A 22,491-nucleotide genomic window follows, 5' to 3' on the forward strand; every position below is an offset into this window, starting at 1 on the left:
ATTTTACTGATCTAAGGTAGATTTTTTTTTTCATCTTACGTTCCCTAAAATCAGGATTTGTTTTAGAGTTGATGGGATCTTACAATTAATTGGCAGTACTTTTCTTTCATAGTAGTACAGGAGGGAAGGTAGCCTCAGACAGTTTCGATGGCAGGCTACACATGACGAAATACAGTCTTTATTATAGTGCTTCATTGAAGGGCTTTCTCAGATACCAGCGCACTTGGTTATTTCTGTCTTTAGCCAAATGATGTGTACAAACTTTACTTCCCAGTTAAACACCACATTTAGAGAAAGTTTAGGATTCCCATGTACCAAACAATAGGTGTTGGGAATTCAGGACTTGGAGGTGGAGAAGAATGAATTCCCATCTGTAGATATTCTTGTAAGTAACCAGAAGTGGCTGTCCCCTTTGTGCGCATGTCAGAATGACACACACTTGATGAATGACACTGGCAAACCAGAAGCAGTCGATTAACCTTAGCAGTGCCCTGTTACGGGATGACAGGCAACTTTTTTTTATACTTTATTGCTGTTCTGAACCTTCTTTAATGAATAGATATTACTGTTGTTTGTTTCTTCAAATAGTAAATGCTCCTTAATAAGATAGAGCCATCCTTGGGTCTAGACAGTAATAATAGTAGCATTCTTTTTGTGATTTTTATCCAGTTGTATACTTTAAATATGTGCAATTTGTATCATGTAATTTGTACCTTAATAAAGCTGGCTTTGTCTTTTTTTGTTAAAGAGTCCTAGTTGAAAAGATAATTTCTGTAGTGGCAGTGGGTGCAGTGAAAACATAAAGCAGATGCATCCTTCTGAGATTCAGGAAGGTTTCAAAGAGCAGGTAACCCTTGAGCTTTTTTGTTCTGAGCCTTGAAGAAAGAATGAAGTTTGCCAAGCAGAAAACAGAAAACGGCAGGACGTGCATCCCAAGGACAAGGACAGAATGCAAAGGCTTGAAGTACTCTTGCAGAGCGGCCGTGGCATCCCTTTCAGCCCTGGGTTATAATATTTCATATACACATCATCTCCACTGCTAACTCAAGACCCCTGGGCCCTGTAGGCAGGGATTTTGTACACTCCCTCTGTAACCTTTAAGGTGCCTGACAGAACCTTGCAGCCCTCGTAGAGTGCTCCCAGAGGGGACTAAAATAAGAATGTGCAAATGGGGTTAGCAATTCCGCAAGCATCTACTTACGGAAAGCAAGGGCCTTTGAGAGAAAGAAGAGAAGAGACAGCAAGGCCTTTGAGACTGAAGCTATGGGTGTGTGGGTGCCTGGGTGGCAGGAAATACAAAGTGGGAGGGACTTGAGTAAGTGCCTGGGCCCTTTGGGAGGGAGGGGCTTTGTTTCCCTAGGCTGTGAACCCAGCCTTGCCCTTGCTCTGAAGGATGAAGGGTCTGTACATTCTGTGGTAGCCCCCGGGTTTTGCAGCTGCCTGGGCAGAGCAGGAGTCCTTCAAGAAGCAGCAGCTACCGGCCCAGTTGTTGGCCAACAGAGACCTAGTCAGAATGAAGACAGTGTCCTGTGGACGTAATATTGGGAGGAGCTTCATACAGTAACTCACGCCCTCCACCAGCCCACTGGCTGCGTGCTGGCCAAATGTCAATGAGAATGATAATGGGATATCATTCGTACCCACAGAGTTGCATGATATAGAAACACTGGGGTTAGAGTCAGTATTTTCAAGCTAGTATTTGTTTGTTCAGTGCAGCACCCAGAAGATATCGGTTACAAACATGACATTACATATTAAGACAAAGTCTTTATTTTATTTTGCCTCTCCAGAAGTCTCCTTCTCTCTAGAAGGGCAGACTTTTATGGTGATTTTTTTTTTTAACCAATTACTTTAACCATTTTCTGCCTCTCTTTACTGCCCACACAAAATAGAAATAATAATCACCATTAGTTACGCAAATATTTTAGGTAAAATTCAAAGTCTTCAATCTCTGAAATACATGATCTTGCAGTATATAATTATAATTCAGGTTATCTGTGAGCTTATTTTTGGTTCTTTGCTCATGAGTCTACGGTCTGTAGTCATTGTCTGAACTTTAGGATGCCTAACGTGCACCAAGAAATAAAATGAGCTCTTTCCCAAGAGTGTGAGCAAACAGTCTCACAAAAACTCCACTTTTTCCCTTAAGAATGAACTTAATGCAGGGCACCTGGGTGGCTTAGCTGGTTAAATGTCCGACTCTTGATTCCAGCTCAGGTCTTGCCCTCAGGGTCATGAGTTCAAGCCCTGCATTGGTCTCCATGCTGAGCATGGAGCCTACTTAAAAAAAAAAAATGAATGAACTTAATGCTGAAAATTATCTCAGTTACCATTCTTGTCTATTTGATGGTGAGTGAGTGTTTACCTTTCTAGTACAAGACACCTGCAAAATGTCAAAATCTACAGACGGCTCAGAGGAGTCAACTACATGGGGCTCAAAGTACTTTCACGTATCAAAGCTAACACTAATTTATGTTCAAATATAAACTCTAAATTAATTAGAAAAGATGGAAAACATAGCAATCCATTTGGAGGGTTTAACCATGGATGTCTTCTTAATAACAACTATCCAAAGTAGGCCCAAATTATTTATTTATGAGGATTATACTTTAGCCCATCATTTCAGGAACAATATTTCATCTTTTTTTTTTAAAGATTTTATTTATTTATTTGAGAGAGAGAATGAGAGAGAGAGAGCACATGAGAGGGGGGAGGGTCAGAGGGAGAAGCAGACTCCCTGCTGAGCAGAGAGCCCGATGCAGGACTCAATCCTGGGACTCTGGGATCATGACCTGAGCTGAAGCCAGTCGCTTCACCAACTGAGCCACCCAGGCACCCAGAACAATATTTCATCTTAATACACTGTTTCCAAAACCTGAATCTCAGGTTGAGAGTTGAGCTTGTTCTTTTTCTTCATATGAATAGCTCACCATTACCAGCATTAACATTATAAGCATCTGTGTATGACTCAGTCTGTTTAACAGAGTGGGAATTCCTTCCCTTCCCTATTTTCCCACCCAGCCCCTACCCAGCAGTCTGGCTGATTTTATACCATTCCAGTGGAATTCCTTTTGAAAACATCATATGGATTTGAATATGCACAAGTCATAAAGGACATCTCCTGTCCCATGACAAACATATTCATGGAGCAAAACTCTAGTAAAATACCTTAAACTGTATATTAGAAGTTAATTCCATTTCACTGGGTTTTTGTCCCATGCACTGAAATTATAAAGGGGTATCACTGGATTTTATGTGCTGCCACTTATTCTTTTACATTCCTACCATCTTGATTAATTCGTTCTTTCATAAGTCTCCCTTATATTTCATGCTAAATGGGAATTTTGCAAGTAAAAAGGATGTGAATTCCCAAAACAAAAGTTAGCATTTCACTTAAGTGCAGATAAAATCAGGTTCAATTGCTATTTACCTAAACAGTAACTAAACTCAAAATACTATGTAGTCCTGGCTTTCCACCATTGCAGGTAAGTGGAAATCTGTAATAATCTTCCCATCCACCAATGTCAGACTGACAAGAGTTGTTCAGTGAATTGTCCCTGGTGAGATGGTTGCCAGCCTCATCTATAGAAAGGTGATGAGAGTAAAGGTACATCCAAAGGGAAGTGGGTTAGATTAAAAGTCAGTTATATAATAAATCCTAATATATGAACTAAAACCATAAACCTCATGGAGAAAACATAGAGATAAGTGTATGACTTTGGATTTGGCAGTAGATTCTCAAATAAGACACCAAAAGCATGAGCCATAAAAGAAAAATTAAATAAATAAGACTTCATTAAAATTAAAAACTTTTGTGCATCAAAGGATATTATCAATAAAGTGAAAAGACAGCTGACAGAATGGGGGGAAATATTATGCTAATCATATGTCTGATAAGGGTCTAGGATCCAGAATATGTGAAAAACTCTTTCAACTCAACAACAAAAAGGCCAACAACCCACTTTAAAATGGGTCAAGTCCTTAAATAGATATTTCTCCAAAGAAGATATACAAGTGCCCATCAAAAACATGAAAACATGCTCATCATCATTAGTCATTAGGGAAATATAAATCAAAACCACACACACTAAGATGGCTATCATAAAATGTCTCAAAATTAAAAGAAAATAACAAGTGTTGGTGAGGATGTGGAGAAATTGGAATCTTCATACATGGCTGGTAAAAATGCAAAATGATTCAGCCACTGTGAAAAACAGTTTGGCAGTTCCTCAAAAAGTTTCATATAGAATTACCATATGACTCCACAATTCCATTCATGGGTATATATCCAAAAAGATTGAAAACAGGGACTGAAACGAATACATACACCTGTGTATTCGTAACAGCCCTATTCACAATAGCCAAGAGGTGGAAACAACTGAAATATCCATTAATGGATGAATGGCTAAACAAATTGGTGTGTATACACACAATGGAATATTATTTAGCCATAAAAAGGAATGAAGTACTGATCCGTGCTATGACATGGGTGAACCTCCAAAACATTATGCTAAGTGAAAGTAGCCAGACACAAAAGGTCACATGTTTTATGATTCCACTCCCTGAAATACCCAGAATAGATAAATTCATAGAGATAGGATACAGATTGGTGATTGTCAGGGACTGAGAGAAGGGGGGAATGAGGAGACACTGCCTAAAGGGTAACGAGTTTTATTTTGGAATGATGGAAATATTTGCAACCAAATAGAGGTAGTGGTTATACAACATTAAGAGTGTACTAAGTGCCATTGAGTTGTTCACTTTAAACATTTTTTTAAGATTTATTTATTTTTATTTTAGAGAGAGAGAGAGAGTGTACAGGGGTGGTGAGGGGCAGAGGGAGAGGAAGAGAGAATCGCAAGCAGACTCTGCGCTGAGCATGGAGACTGACACAGGGCTCAATCTCACAATCCTGAGATCACGACCTGAGCCAAAACCAAGAGTTGGACACTTAACCGACTGAGCCACCCAGGCCCTAAATTGCTCACTTTAATGTGGTTAATTTTATGTTATGTGAATTTCACCTCAATAAACAAAAAGTTTACAATACAAAAGCAAAGTGATTGCGAACTACATTTCTGGAACTGCTTAGTAATAAGCACATTGATATAAATGTTTCTCATTACAGTGGCTGGTAGAGAACATGATTAATGAATAGGGTCTGAATGACCAATAGTATGTCTCACATTCAACTTAGATTTTGAAAGTCAAAATAAGAAAATTAATTGATATTTCTTGTTCTTTTAGGACTCTCAGCTTGTTTCCTCCGGACACAATAATCCAAGTAAGAAAGACTTCTCTCTACAGCTTCATATGTGGAGGGTGGAAGATAGAGGGGGTGAGGAGGGGAAGAAGCATGCAATAGACTGTAGGTTGAGAAGAATTTCACTAAGAAACAAAATCAGGTGGGGAAAAAGAGGGCCATTTGTTCAAGTACTGCCCAAATGGTTAAGATTCTGGAGTGCTCCTCTAGCTTTATTCAAAGGGAAGGAGGACCAAAACGTAAAATGGTGAATTTCAAAGCAGTCCTGGGAGGAAGGAACATTTTGCTTTATTAAAGTATTTATGTGGAGGGGAAAAAATCTTTAAAGGCAACTAGGAAGTTATCTAAATTGAAAGAAAACAAGTGGTCCAAGAGAACCAATCAGAAGACCTCAAGATAAATGACCTTAGAATCCATGAAGAAATCATGCCCTCTTCCAGAGATAGGCTGCAGTGTCTAGAAAGCAACTTTCTTACTGAAACCAGTATCTAATAAAACATGTGGGCTTCATCGTCAAAGAGAGGATGTTATCATTCCATGAAGTAGTGTTTTAATTCTCTTCTTTGGCACTAGTAATTGGTGTTAATATCTTCTTGAGCATTAAAAATGCATATGCTACCCCATTCATGTCATGAAAGCACACTCACCAAGACTGGGCATTGTTAGTCTCATGACCAGCCAGTCAGCTGAGAGCACCCCTTGCCAATTGCAAAGCTACATTTGAACATGAAAATCACTCTGAGCTAGTAAATGTGTCTTTGGAACTGAGGCTCACCCACTGAGCATCTGTGAGGCAGAAGACTTCAGGAGAAAAGACATCCAGACAAATGTGTTAGAAAGCCCCAGACTTTTAATGCACAGCTAGAGAAAGGTCAGGGTCAGGGGATGGTGGCATCATGATGCATACGCAATATCACTTCATTATCCCACCCTCTTTTGGGATTTGCTGTGAGCACAGGCACTGGTGAAGAGGTGAAAGGCCAAGGGACTGGAAATCTAAAGAAAATGATAAATGGTAAGAAAAGGACTTAAAAGAAATGCCTGATTAAGTCCATGAGATGTGCAGTATCAGCATCATATGCCTTATGATCATACTAAAGAATATACTAGAAAACTAGAACATACTGAAGAGTTGCCATTACTTTCCTCACTATTTCTTTCTATTTGAACTTAAACAGTTCAGGGTAAAGGAAGAATATAATCGATGTACATTCATTGTACTTGTTTGAGCTTAGAGTTTTTGACATAAAGAACAAAGGAAATAGCTGTTGAGTCTCTTCTGTGTTCCAGTGCCTTGACATGGAATTTCACTGAATCCTAACCATAGGCATATAAAGCAGGCATTACCATCCCCATTTTGCACGTGATGAAAATGAGATTTTGAGCTTAATAACTAACCCAAGGTCACATGGTCAAACAAAAAATGACTGCCAGGATTTGTATTCCGGAATCTCTACCCCAAAGACAACAGACTGTATCCCATTACTTTGACCCCTAGAAGATTGCTTCTGTCATTTCACTGTGAGTTTGAATTCTTGTCCAAGAACTATATACTGTGATTTTTATATGCATCTAGCATATTTTTATGGCATGTCAGAAATCCACATGCTTACACTGCAATGTAGATTATGTAGAGCAGACCGCATCCTCTACAGAATGTAAGGTGGCACCTGCCTTGTGTGGTACACTCTCTGGCATTTCATTGTCTATGGAAATTTGTGATTGGCCTCCTCTTTTCTAGGGATAGGGGGATTTTTTTTTTTCTAAATAAGTTTCCCCCAAAGCCAAGCACGTCTATGAAAAGGTAATATCACTATTTAAAAAATCTGAGCTTTTTCTATAGATTAAAGCACATTTGAAACTTCAGGAGAGCTGATGCCACCGGCACTTCCAATGCTGTTTCTTGTATTTGGTTTGGAATCATTACAGTTTGGAATGTGTTTGGAATTCTGACTCCAGCAAATATGTGGAAATAGAAAAAACTGAACTTCAAAGACAGCACACAAAAATGTATGTGTGGATTGACGGACTATCACTTTTGGTCAGTGCTTTTTTCTTTTTGAAATTAGAAAAAGTATGTTATGTACATAACTAAGGGAAAAGAGTGTGTAAATTAAACAAATTCTTTTCAATCCAAATCCTTAAAAGATAGATGCTTTAGTCAATTTGTTGAATTAATGATTAATTTAATATTATAAAAGTTTATTAAGTTTAAGACACTTAAATATTAAAATAGATGATGTATGTCTATGTTTTTCAAAAGTTATGAGCACATCCTGTTCAAGAGGAAGACTAAACATAAGCACTTCTTCCCCATTCTTCAGGATCCACATTTAAATAACCAAAAGTTATAGTAATGGAAATAAATTCATAATAGCACGGAGAACAAGAAGGGATGCCATCAACAAACCAGAAATTCAATTGAGTTTTTGGAAAACAGAAGCAGAAAGGACCGTACTGTTTGATAATCCTGGCAGAGAAAATCATGACCCAGAGAAAGAAAAAAAGGAAAATAGTGAAACAAACAGGAACAAGTTCTAGTGATTGTGGGAACTATCCTAGGGAGCCCCCAGAGAGGCTCCATATTTCCATTCAACCCCAAGAAAGAATAGATAGGCATGGATTGTGGGCAATGACAGGAACACCTGGACCATTCTCCTCCCGATTACCTCCACACCCATCCTAACTGGTTCTCATAGAGAGCATTCAGTCTGGTTTTTCTCCCAAAAAGAAAAAAACAAAAGACAAAAAAAAAAAAAAAAGTAATATTTACTAAGAAAATGAACAGCTGACTAGAAGTCCTAGTTGGGGGCTGATAACTAAGAAAGAAGCAAAGTAGATTCTGAGATGATACCGGAACTTAAAAATAGACATATATGGGTGGTAGAAGAAGAGTCACGTTTTCTCAAGAAGGAAGTAAAAACACTACACACTCAGGGTAAAGTACTTCCTACTTTTGTCAGGGTGTAGGGGGAGGGTCAGGGCTCCCAGCTTACCTTGAGGCCTCTCTTCTCCTGAACCCTAAATGAAGTCTTCCAGTCACAGTACCCTGTGCACTTACAGAGAGCTCTAAATCAGCCCTTCCCTACAAGGCAAAGGTATGTTAGGAAAAGAAATCAATATACTAATACAGGAAATTCACACCAATTACCTTCATTAATCAACCCATTATCATTCAAAAATGTGAATATGTAACAGAGCACCAAAGAGAAGAAATGGCCCTAAGGGAATCAATCTATTAATTCAAGGAACAGAAGAAAAAATTTCAAGTGTCATCACAATCTTCAGAAAAAACTGAAATTATTTGTATTAAATATAAAGAGAACAGATTGGCATGAAAAAGAAGTAGTTGCAGAATAAATGAGCACTTGAGAATTTAAAGTATGGTCAATTTAAAAATTTAATAGAAATGATGAGTAATAGCTGAAGCCTGGAATCTAGAATACAAGGTTGAAAACATTTTTTTTCTGAATATAAAGCAAAAGACAGATGGAAAATATGACAGGAAGGTAAGATACTTGGAAAATCAATCAGGATGGAAAGGTCAAAATCCAGCTAATAGGAATACCAGAAAAAGGGGGGGGGGGAAGCAGAAAAGAATAAAGAATAATAAAAATAGAATTCTAAGGGAAATGAGCAACTCACTATCAAAACCACTCATATACTAAACTTAAAAAAAATAGGGGCACCTGGCTGGCTCAGTCAGTGGAGCGTACAGCTCTTGATCTTAGGATCATGATTTCGAGCCCCACATTGGGTATGAGATTGCTTAAGTAAATATACTTAAAGAGAAAACCACTCACGTACAAGAAAACAAGAGACCATAAACAAGAACAATAAAAAACAGATTAGCAGAGAATTAGTTAGACCTGCAAGGACTTGAGAGATTGGAATTACCAAGCCCATCGCTTCTTGGCCTTTTGGCTAAGATCAAGTGGAATTACCAAGCCCAAAATATAAAACAAGAGTGCTTACTTTAATTTCCAGAAATAAAAGGAAAGGATTGAAAATGTGGTAAAGAACAAGAATATTTGAAGAAGTACTAATCAGAACCTCTAGAAATGAAAAAGTAATAATAGGAAATAAGATTTCCTTGGTCAGGTTTAATAGCAGATGATTGGACTTCACTGAAGAAAAAAATAATGAATTGGGAAATTGGACATAAGCGATTATCTAGGGTACAGCCTAGAGAAATGACAAATACAAAATGGAAGTTAAGAAACATGGGGGATAAAATGAGAAGGTCTAACATATACTTAACTAGAGTTCCAGAAGGATATAAGGGAACAGAGGAAATATTAAAGGAGACAGTGGCTGAGAATTTTCCAGAATTGAAAGACACTATCCCACAGACTGAAGGAACTCAATGAACACTAAGCAAGATAATAAAAAAAGAGGTCCACACTAGACATATTATAGTTAAACTGCAAATCACAAAGATAGGAAAAATTCTTAAAATAACCTTTAATACCTTCAGAGAAGCAACAATTAGACTTCCAGTTGACCTTTCTTTTTTTTTTAAACAATATATTTTTTTAAAGATTTTATTTATTTATTTGACAGAGAGAGACACAGCGAGAGAGGGGACACAAGCAGGGGGAGTGGGAGAGGGAGAAGCAGGCTTCCTGCCGAGCAGGGTGCCCGACGCAGGGCTCGATCCCAGGACCCCGGGATCATGACCTGAGCCGAAGACAGACGCTTAATGACTGAGCCACCCAGGCGCCCCTCCAGTTGACTTTTCAACAGTGGCAGTGGGGCAGTGGGATCCAGCAGACAGCGAATTTATAACTTCACTTTTATATATGTGGAAATTGACAAGCTGATTCTCACATTTATTTGATAGAACAAAGGGCTAAGAGTAGCTCAGACAGTCCTGAAGAAGAACAAGGTTGGAGCCTTGTCTTATCAGTATTAAAAATAAATACATATTTCTAGCTAAGTAATGAAGATAGTAATAGACAAATTGAGCAATGAAATAGAAGACCCAGGAACAGACCCACAGATGGATGAAAACTAGATTATTACAGAGCTGATAATGTAGACCAATGGAGAAAGAATGGGCTTTTTAATAAATAGTACCAGAATAATTGGTTATTGATAGGGAGAAAAATGAAATTAACTCCTACCCTATAGTGTATACAAAAACTATTCCTCATATTTTTATTTTTTTAAGATTTATTTAGTTATTTATTTTTAGAGAGAGGAGGGGCAGAGGGAGAGGGAGAGAGAATCTCAAGCAGACTCCCCACTAAGCATGGAGCCTGACACAGGGCTCGATCTCACAATCCTGAGATCATGACCTGAGCCAAAATCTAGAGTTGGACGCTTAACCGACTAAGCCATTCAGGCGCCCTTATTCCTTGTATTTTTTAAAGACCTAAATGTTAATAGAAAAAATATACACTTTCAAAAGATAATATAGAACATCTTTTGATGTGTTTCTTAAACAAAACAAAATAATAAAGGAAAATGTTGATCAATTCATGTACATTAATATTGAGAACTTATAATCATCCAAAGATTCCAGAAAAAGAGTAAAAAGACTCACACTGGGTGCAGTTATTCCCTGGGGTGTGTGTGTGATGTATATATATGACAGAAGACTTGTATCAAGAAAATAAAATGCTTCTAAGAATTAAAAAAAAAAAGAAAGAATACTACAAAAAAAATATTTTTTTAAGAATCGACAGGGATGGGGCGCCTGGGTGGCTCAGTCATTGAGCGTCTGCCTTTGGCTCAGGTCATGATCCCATGGTCCTGGGATTGAGCCCCACATTGGGCTCCCGGCTCAGCAGGAAGCCTGCTTCTCCCTCTCCCAGTCACCCTGCTTGTGTTCCCTCTCTCACTGTCTCTCTCTCTATCAAATAAATAATAAAATAAAAGATCTTTAAAAAAATAAAATAAAAAATAAAAATAAAGATTCTGAACACAATAAAACTTAAAAAAAAAAAGAATTGACAGGGAGTGTCACAGAGAATTGGCACTCAGAAATGCAAACACCACAATGAAATTGCATTTTACATTATTAAGCTGGAAAAAACTTTTAAAGTTTAACCATAAGTTAATTTGGAAACCAGTTTAGGATTCCCTAGTAAAGTCGAGAATATGTAAGCCCCATGTACCAGAACTCCTAACATGTGCACAAGGCAGGAAGTTCATGAATTTTTGTAATGACATCATTCATATTGGAAAAATAAATAAATGTCCATCAAAAGTCAAATGAATAAGAAAATCATGTTAGATTTTTATAAGGAGATGCTGCATAACAATGAGGATGAGTGAACCAATGCTACAATACATCGTGATGGCTGAAGCTAAAAACCATAACATTGAATGAAAGAAGTAAGTCTCAGAAGAATGCATACAGTGTGATTCCATTTATGTAAAATTTAAAATCAGGAAAAACTAGAATTTTTTATCTACTAATAAATACTTGGGTGGGAAAAACCATCAAAAAAGAAAAGGAATGATTAACACAAAATTCCATTTCTAGATAGCTGGAGGGGAGGGCAGAAAGAGGATGTAAGCCCAGGAGGTTTCTAGGTTATTTCTTGGCAATACCCATTTCCTGGCCTGGAAGGTGTTTTCACAGTTAACTAATTTTAACTTTTTAAACCTGTATATACACTTTCATAGACATATACATTTTATGTACCTTAAATGCATACTCTGTTTAACATTTTTTAAAGATGTTATTTATTTATTTATTTGAGAGAGCTCAAGAGAGAGCACAAGTAGGGGGGAGGGGCAGAGAGAGAGGGAAAAGCAGACTCCCCACTGAGCAGGGAGCCCAATGGAGGGCTCCGTCCCAGGACCCTGGGGTCATGACCTGAGCTAAAGGCAGATGTTTAACCAAATGAGCCACCCACGTCCCTCTCTGTTCAACATTTTTTTAGGAAAAGCATAGCCTTTCATTGAGACAGATTAACATGTGGCATGATGAAGTATAAGAACGGAAATACATTTGACCTAAATGCCAGGAACACTTGCCTTCAGAGTTAGTGATGTTCCCTTCTGTACATATCCAGTCTTACTACTTTGTTCTTTAGTGACTAATATTTAATCATTATAATATTATAAATCCAATTGTTGGTTTGTAATTTTTCTAATGGGCCTACAGGCAATTCCAAAAATTAAATTATTAATTAAATTAATGTTAATGAGGGTGACTCATTACTGAACAGAATATAAATTACTGAATAGAATATAATAATAACTGAACAATATAAATATCTTAAATCTTGGCTATGTAGAAGGAAAGGTATAGCTGTGCAGAGTTGTGTGCAGTGCAGGGAGAGAAGAATAAATGAGTGAATTTCCTCATTTCATATAGTATAAAGGAAAAGATACTGTCAGCAGTTGATTAATCAAGAAATAGAAGGTTAAACTTAAAGTTCTAAATACCCACTAGAGGCATTAAAAGTAATAATAGAACTAGTAAGAATTGTAAGCAGAGGTGGTAGTATCTTAAGTACCTTATCTCTCGCCTTTTATATCAGAAATCAATACACACTGTCCAAAGTTGATATATCTAGAAACAAATATATCGCTTAGCATAGTGTTTGAAGGGCTAACAGAACTAAAAACAAAAGCAAGCCAAGTCATTACCGTGAACATGGGTTACTTTTGTTATAAAGAAAGTGAATCGTTGAACACTACATCAAAAACTAATGATGTACTATATGCTGGCTAATTGAACATAATATAAATAAAAATAAATAAATAAATATTAAAAAAAAAAAGAAAAGTCCTAGTTTAGCAAAACTTTCCTCTGCAGCAGAATAGAGCCTAACGCAGGTGTATTTTGTCCCTTTTCAACGGTCTTTAGACCACCTCATAGCCCTGTTGATGGAGAGTGCCTACTCCAGCAGTGCAGTCACGTTACGTGTTTAAAGGGCATGAATTAGGTATTATTTATCTTTATGCTTACTAGAGTGCCCAATGCATAAGTCCTCAGTGCATTGATTGGATTAAAAATGTAGCTACTGTAATTTTTTTAAGTGGCCTATCAGGGCCATCAAGCTGTTTCATACCTCAAATGGTATATTCATCTCAGTGGTGAGTGCCCCTTTCTCCTCTTCTCCCACTGTAGCGGGGTTTCTGTATTCCTGACAGGTAATGAGACAGAAGACATATACTGAGCGTGGAGTAAATGTTAGGTACGGTGGAAGGCTCAAGGAGACAAATATGGAGCGTCAAATTGAAAGTACGCATGTAGTATACATATATACGTACCTATGCATTTACGTGTGTGTGGAGATGTATATATATCCTGTGGCTCATTTTTTTGCCCTCTTCCTCTCTGTAATTATATTTCCACATGCAAAATGACCACACTGCTCCTGAGCCATTCTTTTATGTCCAGTTTCTTAATGATCAATGCAGGTTTCCTCCAAAGAGACCAGTGTGGTATCTATCATGAAAACAGCTGAAAAAACCAGGGTGACCCAACACAGTCTTCTTTGTTGGCTGCAGGAAAACATCTCCTGAGCACCCAACTAAGAATTTTTTTGTTGGGAATTTTCTAGTATACATTTATTATTTCCCCTTGGGTCCTGATAAAGAGACTATGGTTCTTAATGGCTGATGCACTTGAACATTTCAAGTGAACTTCAGAAATTGCATCACCTAAAATTTCAAGATGTTGGGGAGAATTTTGTGTTTTATTCTTTCTGAATGACAGGCACAGCTTTAATCCCTGTCTCCGTTCTGAGCTTACTTTTCCCCAGAAAGGTTAATTCATTATCAGCAGTGAAGTTGCTGAGAAGACTCACTCTCAGGCCGTCTGTAAATGCCCTGTTTGGCCCCATTGTGCCCCTCCTATTCTGTTTTCCCTGTTGCCACAACATAAGTGCTGCTAAGAGCAGAGGTAATCAGCTGTAGCTTTTTCCCTGCGCTGATCCAGCCCACAGTTCCTACAGCCCCCAGAGCCCATGTGCAGTAAGGCCTGTGCCCTCATCCTACAGGTTACTTGGCAGCATTGTTGGTCAAGGTAAAACATACTTATTCAGACATCCAAATAATTGTCTCTGTTTATATTATTGATTTCCTGTGTCTTTGACAGAAGTTGTTTAGAACTGTTTATCATTGCCTACTGCTACGGAACTTGCTGTTTTACATTCTTGATTATGGTTGTATGTGGGGTTATTACCGGTGGCTATAGACTTGGGAAAGTAACCAATTGTTCCAAATTCAAGGGAAAAAAATATCAATATGGTTGAGAAATTAAACCTCCATTTAGGTTTGTCTTACATAATGCAGGTGTTACAGCTCTTATTTGGGGATTCTGGCAGCAATTGTGGTTACTTAGCGCAAAAATGATTCTGGAAAGTACTAAATTAGGTTATTTTCCAGCACTAAAGCCAGCTGATGAGGCCTTACATTGTCTCCTACATAAGTGTACCACGGACTGGCCTGGAAGACAAAAATAGAGCATAAAAGTATGAGCTTTAAAGCAAGTTTGTGGATTTGCTGCCTCTACTTTTATTTCAGTATAGTTTCATCTGTACTGGGGCTTCATCTCATCAGTGTTTGTGATCAAGGCTCTTAAATCAATTTTGTGGCTTTTTAACAACGTGACTATCCCCTGTGGTTTTTCTGGCACTGTGTAGACATATTAACACTGAGTTATATCTGAGATAGATGTGTGAACTACATAAGTAGCTGTGCCTTCTTTTCCTCACAACTGCTTAATTTCCTAAAAGAAAAAGAGGAGAAATTGTAAAGTTTCCTCTGGAGTTCAGTTTGGATGATATCTTTGGGATGGGTTCATCACATAATTTAGGGGATCATTCCTGAGACTAGGGGACCACAAAGCTAATGTCAGAGGGGGCTCATACAGTGCCATAGGCCTGAGGTTCTACGAGATGCTCAGGCCTGACTTGAAAGAACAAAGCAAAGCAAGTTGCTACCATCAGGCCCATTTCTTACAACCCACAACCTTCTCTAGGGTTTACTCAACTCTTAGCACCACACAACCATCATAACCATAGCGGACTCACACTTGCTCTCTTGACCCTTCTCCTTCCATCCCCTAGCCTCAAGGAAATAAAAAGAAGCACCTTACAAAATGAGGATGCATGGCTCAAACCCTCAGTGGTCAGGGTTCTAAGAATTACATTATGTGTATTGTTAGAATTTGCCCTTTAAAAACTATAAAAAGGGAACTAGTTCCAGGCTCCCTCAATTAAAACCCATTAAGTCTTCAATGACCGCAGACCGCAGAGACATTTCTGTAGCTAGACTTTCAGATGGTCTGGAAGGATTTCTGGTTTACATCTTTTTCTGCATTAAAGCAGGGTTCCCAAAAGGTGCTGCCAGGGCTCTCAGTAGGGTAGAAATTTGGGGGATCTTGTAAGCTGCGGTGCAACCTTAGTGTTCTGTAAAACTCTCTCCTCCAAGTTCTTATGCAGCCTGTCCCGGGTTGGCTTGTGTTAGCAGAAGGGAGCAAAGTTCAAAATGCCTTGCCTGTAGAATGCTAACGGAGTTTACTTCCTTAAATTTTCTGTAAAACGAAATGGAAGGAAACAGGTTCCATCTGCAAGATACTCATCTTTTGGCAAGGTCTCCACTCTGAACCTCTGGTTGTTTGCAAACAGCTCCTTAGTACCTACTCACAGATCCGTGCCTGGGCAGTTGTAACACAGAGAAGAAATTACTTGCAAATCCGGTTCTCAGACAATAAAAAGATGTTTTAAAAGCCTCCTGCTGCACATTTTGAAAGATTTTTAATAGGAGCATGGAAATATATTTAATCTCTCTTAAATCTTAAAGACCATAACGCTCACATGTTGGTTTTTTTTTTTTCCGCTTCGTTTTTAAGAGAAAGGTGATGCTGAGCCAGAGAGTCCAGACAATGGCACATCGAATACCTCGTAAGTCGCTTTCCTGTTTCTTTCCAGATAATATGCCTGTAATATGAAACAGTGCAAGTATCTTGTAAGGGTAATCATAATAATGGAAGGAAACCTGTGGTTCTCTTTCTCATGATGATGTCTTTTTAAATGCTTTTGGGTGCAGATGCAATTTGAGGTCTTTCTTATGCTTTATCACAGTAAGAGTAATCTTAAAAATGCAAATACACCTTCTTATAAAATAGAAATGTAATAATATTTCAGGGTGTGTATTGTCAGGGAGAAAGGAGGCAAACCCTTTAGAATTTTGTTGGAGGCTTTCGGCACTGCCATAAATAATTATAGGACTTTTCACACATACTGAGAGATATTCTGTCCTGCATACCTGTGCGATACCAATGTCATTTTTAAAAGTCTGCCATCTACAACCTCACCTCGGAATTATGTGAAAAATACGATTATAAATATCTCTGGAATCCCAAGAATTTGTTACTTTTTTGAATTAACAAATGCAGTTTTAAAAACATAAGAAAAAGCACTTAGGAAGCATGTGTTCCTCACTCCATATTTTGTCTTTTTCTTCTCACTACTCAAAGAATCCAAATGGGTTTTTAATGATTAATTTGTTACCAAATTTTTCCACCAAAGTTTAAATTAAATAATTCACAAGTTAACAAATTACTTTCACTTCACAGGAATCAGTATCAGGTTGGTTCCTTAAGAATCTTTATTTTTATCACTCTGAGGGGTGAGATATATTTTCTTATTATAAGACAGCTTTGTGAATTTATCTATGTGTAGGCCAGTGCTCATATTACTCAGCATCTAAAATGCTATTCATTAGAAATCACACTTTGTGATATGATATTATTGAATGTCTTACTTTGTCCAAGATCTGTTTCTCAGTCTAGAAAGATCCTTTGGCTTCCATAGGAGGACTATGTATTTCATAAAGGATATAATTATATGTTTGTCTTTCTTAAGATATTGCCCTAAGAGTTCTAAATAGTCCTACTGTCATGATTTCTGGTGATATAATGAATGTGACTAGTCTTAAGTGGTTAAAATAGCACTAATTTTTAGATTTTTGTGCTGCAAAATATAATGGGAAAAGGGTTTTAATGCCATCTGGAGGCATTCTGGAGAAGTGAAAAGGGTAGAATCATTTAAAAATTTGGTTCTTTTGAGTTACATTTGCAACTGGATAAGAATCAATGCAACTAGAATGTAAGCTCTTTGGGAATAAATTATATTTTTATAAATAATTTTATAAAGGTGCTAATTATTGTAGAAACAACAATTTTTCAAATTCTCATTAACAAAATCATTTTAAAAACAGACAGAACATATAAACTATGTTGAAAAACTGCTAACATTCCACATTTAATTTTACAAATTTTAAAATTGCATTCAATACACATCCCAATTTTGTTAATGCAGTTTAATGTGCCATTAGTTCTTCTTCTCTTAAGCATTTCTAAAAAGCCTTTTCTCTAAAAGAATTGGTTTCCATATGTTAGTCTCTTATAAAAATAAATATACTGTTTGAGGAATTACTTTTAAACCCTCTGGAGATGTCAGAATGTTAAAAGCTTGAAGCATCATCCCACATTCATCATCTGCCTCACATCCTGCCTCTTGAACTAGAAATAGTGAGATAAAGTCTTAGATTGAAAGGATTTCTCTTTTAAAAGTGGAGAATTCTGGGGCCACCTGGGTGGCACAGTCAGTTAAGCATCCGAATCTTGGTTTTGGCTTGGGTCATGATCTTGGGGTCGTGCTCCACGCTCAGCACAGAGTCAGCTTGGAACTCTCTCTCCCTCTCCCTCTGCCCCTCTCCCCCCTGCTCTCTCTCTCTCTCTCTCTGTCAAATAAATAGATAAATATTTTTTAAAAAGTGGAGATTCTGAAATTGAGCCCTCTAACGGTGGTTCTATTGTAATTAGGCAAGAGAAAGAGCATATTATGAACAAAGAGCAAGGACTCAGGATGCCTGAGATTTGTGTAGCATTTTATATGCTCTTCACAGTATCTCTTCAAGCTTTATTTAGGTAGACAAGTAGGGTAGGGACAATATCCTTATTTTATATACAAGGAATCTAAGGATCAGAAAAGTCATTCAACTTAAGTGAAAAAATTAGGACACAAATCAAATATTTTGCTTCTCTACCCATTTTCCAAACTGAGGGGTGAGTAGAACTTAGGAGTCAAAGCAAAGACTTGAGTCAGAATCAAGTAGAAAAACTGATCATATTATTTGTTAAGTGGTAAGTATAATAGTTTGCTAGGGCTGCCATAACAAAGTACCACAGACTGGGTTCTTTAAACAACAGAAACTTACTGTCTCACAGTTCTGCAGGCTAGAAGTCTAAGATCAGTCAGTAGGGTTGGTTTCTTCTGTGAAGGAAGGATCTGTTGTTCCACGCCTTGTTCTCTGTTTTACAGATGGCCATATTCTCCCCGTGTTTCTTCACATAATCTTCCCTCTGGGTGTGTCTGTGTCCAAATTTCCCCTTTTTATAAAAATGCCAGTTATATTGGATTAGGGCCTACCCTAATGGCTTCATTTTTACCTTATTACCCCTATAAAAGACCCTGTGCACATTCTGAGGTACTGGAGGCTAGAACTTCAACATATGAATTTTGAGGTGAAAAGATTCAACTCATGATATTAAGGTTCAGAGCAACCAGAATGATTCAGAAGCCAAGTTGGGAGAACAGAGAGTGTATAGAATAGATGCCAGAAGATGAAACAAGGTGAAAGAACCTAAGTAAAACAGACCAAAAGTGATGAGCTCCATTGGGAGCTGAAGGGGTGAAGAAGCAGAGCAAAGAAAAGTGTAGATAATGTACACAAAAAACATGAGGAAAGATACCTCTTTCACATTCGTGGTTTAGTGGGAAACTCAGCTTCAGTAATGCCTATACATCCATCTGTCTGTATAATTCAATGACCCTGTGAGTCATTTAAAGCCATTATATGGGTTTAAATTATAGTATATAATAGGGAGTCTCCAGACAGGGAACTCATTTCCTGAAGAAACAATTTTCCTCCCTGGCCTCTTTTGAAAGCAAGACATTAGCATTATTTAAAATGGCCAAGACATGGAAATAAACTCAGTGATCACTAATGGGTGAATTGATAAAGAAAATGTGATGCATGCACATGTGCAGACACAAACACACACACACACACACACACACACACACACACACACAGGAATATTATTTGACCATAAAAAAAAGAGGGAAATCCTCCATTTTTAACAACAGGGATGGACCTTGAGGGCATTATGCTAAGTGAAATAAGTCAGACAGAGAAAGACAAATGCCATATGATCTCACATATATGTGGAATCTTAAAAAAAAAAAGAAACATTGGTGGTTTCCAGATGCAGGGGTGTGGGGTGTGGGTGAGGAATGGGCAAAATGGGGGAAGGTGGTCAAAAGGTACAAGCTTCCAGTTGTAAAATAAATAAGTCCTGGGGAGGTAATGAACAATTGACTATATAGTTGACTATAATTGACTATAGTATAGGTGACTATAGTTGATACTCTATTGTATATTTGAAAGTTGCTAAGAGAATAGATCTTAAAAGGTCTCAAAACAAGAAAAAAAATTGTAACTATGTGTGGGCATGGATGTTAACTAGACATTATGGTGATCATTTCACAATATATACATACAGTTGGCCCCTAAACAACACAGATTTATAATGCATGGATCTGCTTATATGTGGGTTTTTTTTTTTTCATAAAATACGGTACAGTACTGTAAATGTACTTTTTCTTCCTTATGATTTTCCTAATAACCTTTTCTTTTTTCTAGCTTTATTGTACGAATACAGTATATAATACATATAACATACAAAATATCTGTTAATTGACTTATTTATGTTATCAGTAAGGCTTCCAGTCACAATAGACTATTAGTAGTTAAGTTTGGGGGAGTCAAAAGTTGTACATGGATTTTCAACTGTATGGGGGTTGGGGCACTGACTGCATTGTTCAAGGGTCAGCTGTATGTCAAATCATTATGTTGTACACCTGAAACTAATATATGAATAAATAAAAACAGGAGATTAATCATGACAAATTTTAGATAGTCATTGCCTGATAGGACAGAGTTGTCTGGATAATACCTGATGATCCCCTCAAGATATAATATTTAATGACCCTATGAGTATTCATAAAGATGAGAGGTATAATTTATTCTTAACATTTACACACAAACCCATAAATTAAAACTTTTGTGAGAGAGTTCCAGTTATGTCAATAATAGAAGAGCTTATATTAGATTAACTCTCCTTCGATAACTATTATAAACTCTGAACAAAATATTCCTTTAAAAAACTATTTGAAGGCATTAGAGGTTGACTAAAAGAAGGCAGATAATGTTGGGAATTTGTTCCTTCAAAGAAGGAAATAGACTGGTTGAGATCTACATTTATACAGGTTCTCCCCTGAGGGCACTTTCAATCCACAAGAGGAACTAGAATTCAAGGAGAAAGCCAGCCACAGTCATATTTGCTTGAAGTGTCAGAAAGTGGAGTTCAGGGCTGCCAGGGTAGATGGGCTTTAAGAGAGGAAAATCCAGAAAGCAAGGAACCACACAGAATGGAGTTCCACTTCTTTATATAATTTCTCTCAATCCTTGGATGACCCCTAAACTGCATATGTGTGGGCGAGATGCCAGTGAGCCCAGTGGAAAACAATAGCTGGAAAGCTGAAAAGCTGAGCAGAGATTTCAACTGCTGCCTAATGTCTACAACTACTGCCTGTACAGTTTGGAATTTGAATCCCATCCAATTATAGGAGCTTGGTAAACACCTTGAATTTTGTTTTTTTGTTTTTTGGGGTTTTGGTTTTTTGTTTGTTTGTTTTCTTAAAACTCAGAGAGGGTATGCCTTAAGAATAAAGGAGTCATCCTAAAAACTAAAGACAAAACCAAAATGGATCATTACAAAGTATAACACTAAGTACCCACAAGTTTCAGGTGATCAGCTAATAATTTGTCTGATAAAACAAAAAAAGTCAACATTGTTTAAAGGAAGAAAACAGACTCTAGAGTCTCTATAATGTATCATTGACAACATTCATTATCTAATCAAAAGTTAAAGGATATGTGAGGAATAGGAAAATGTGGCCCATAATCAAGAGAAAAAGTAGTCACTATAATAGACCTTGAGGTGATCTAGATGTTGGAATTTTCAGACAAGAACTTTCAAGCTTATAATATGTTCAAGGATGTAAAGGGGAAAAAACATCATCATAATGACTGAAAGAAGTGAAATCTTAGCAGGAAAATGGAAACTATAAAGAAGGACCAAATGACAATTCTGGAACTAAAAAGAAAAATATTTGAAATGAAAATTTCACTAGATAGCCAATAAGAATTATCCAGTATGAAGAACAGTGGGAATAAAGATTTAAAAACAATGAACAGAGCCTCAGTGCATTATGGGACAATATCAGGTAGTCTAAAATACATGTAATTGGAGTCCAGAAGGAGAGGGCAGAGAAAAGAGATCAGAAAAAAATTTTTGAAAAAATAATAGCTGAAAGCTTCCTAACCTGGGTGAAAAACATTGACTTATAAATACAAGAAGCTCATCTAACCCTAAGGATAAATACACATAAAACCACATCTTGAAACATTATTGTAAAATTGCTAAAAACTAAAGATAAACTCTTGAAAGTTGCAAAGAAAAAATGACATGTGCAGGGGAGCAGTGATATAACTAACTGAAGAATTCCCATCAGAAACTTCAGAAGCTAGAATACAATGCAAAAACATTTTTAAAGTGCTGAAACCCCCCCCCAAAAAAAGAACTGTCAAGCCATAATTTTAACTCTAGCAAAAATATCTTTCAAAATAGAAGGTGAAATAAAGACTTTTGGATACACAAAATCAGAGAGAATTCATTCCAGTAGGCCTGCGCTACAAGAAATGATAGAGGAAATTTATCAGGCTGAAGGACAATAATATCAGATGGAAACTCAGCCCTATAAGAAGGAAGTATATACAGGAAAAAATAAATATATGTGTAAACATAAAAGATTAATGTAAAAAATAAATATTGTTTGGTGGGATTTGTAATGTACCCTTGACCATTGAACAATACAGGGGTTGGGGCTCTGACCTGCCCCATGTGTGAATAATCCATATACAACTTTTGACTCCCCAGAAACTTACGTACTAATACCTGCTGTTGACTATAAGCCTTACAGATAACATAGTCAATTGACACATATTTTGTATGTTATATGTGTTATATACTGTACTCTAACAATAAAGTAAACTAGAGAAAAAAAATTTTTTAGAAAAATCATAAGGAAGAGAAAATATATTTATAGTACTGTACTGTATTTATT

The 22,491-nt window shown here is 37.1% G+C and overlaps 1 protein-coding gene across 2 annotated transcripts in view; it reads left to right on the forward strand.

Annotated features, from left to right (window-relative positions):
• The window catches only part of AFF3 (ALF transcription elongation factor 3), a 520,060-nt gene that overhangs the window by 333,669 nt on the left and 163,900 nt on the right, over positions 1-22,491 (forward strand). For both annotated transcript variants that reach the window (XM_078056810.1, XM_078056811.1), the window contains exons 9-10: positions 5,248-5,284; positions 16,086-16,137. In XM_078056810.1, the coding sequence (XP_077912936.1) occupies positions 5,248-5,284; positions 16,086-16,137 (89 nt within the window). The remainder of the gene's footprint in view (positions 1-5,247; positions 5,285-16,085; positions 16,138-22,491) is intronic.

The sequence above is a fragment of the Halichoerus grypus genome, chromosome 10 (genome assembly GCF_964656455.1).
Source record: "Halichoerus grypus chromosome 10, mHalGry1.hap1.1, whole genome shotgun sequence".
In the NCBI taxonomy this organism is placed as follows: Eukaryota; Metazoa; Chordata; class Mammalia; order Carnivora; family Phocidae; genus Halichoerus; species Halichoerus grypus.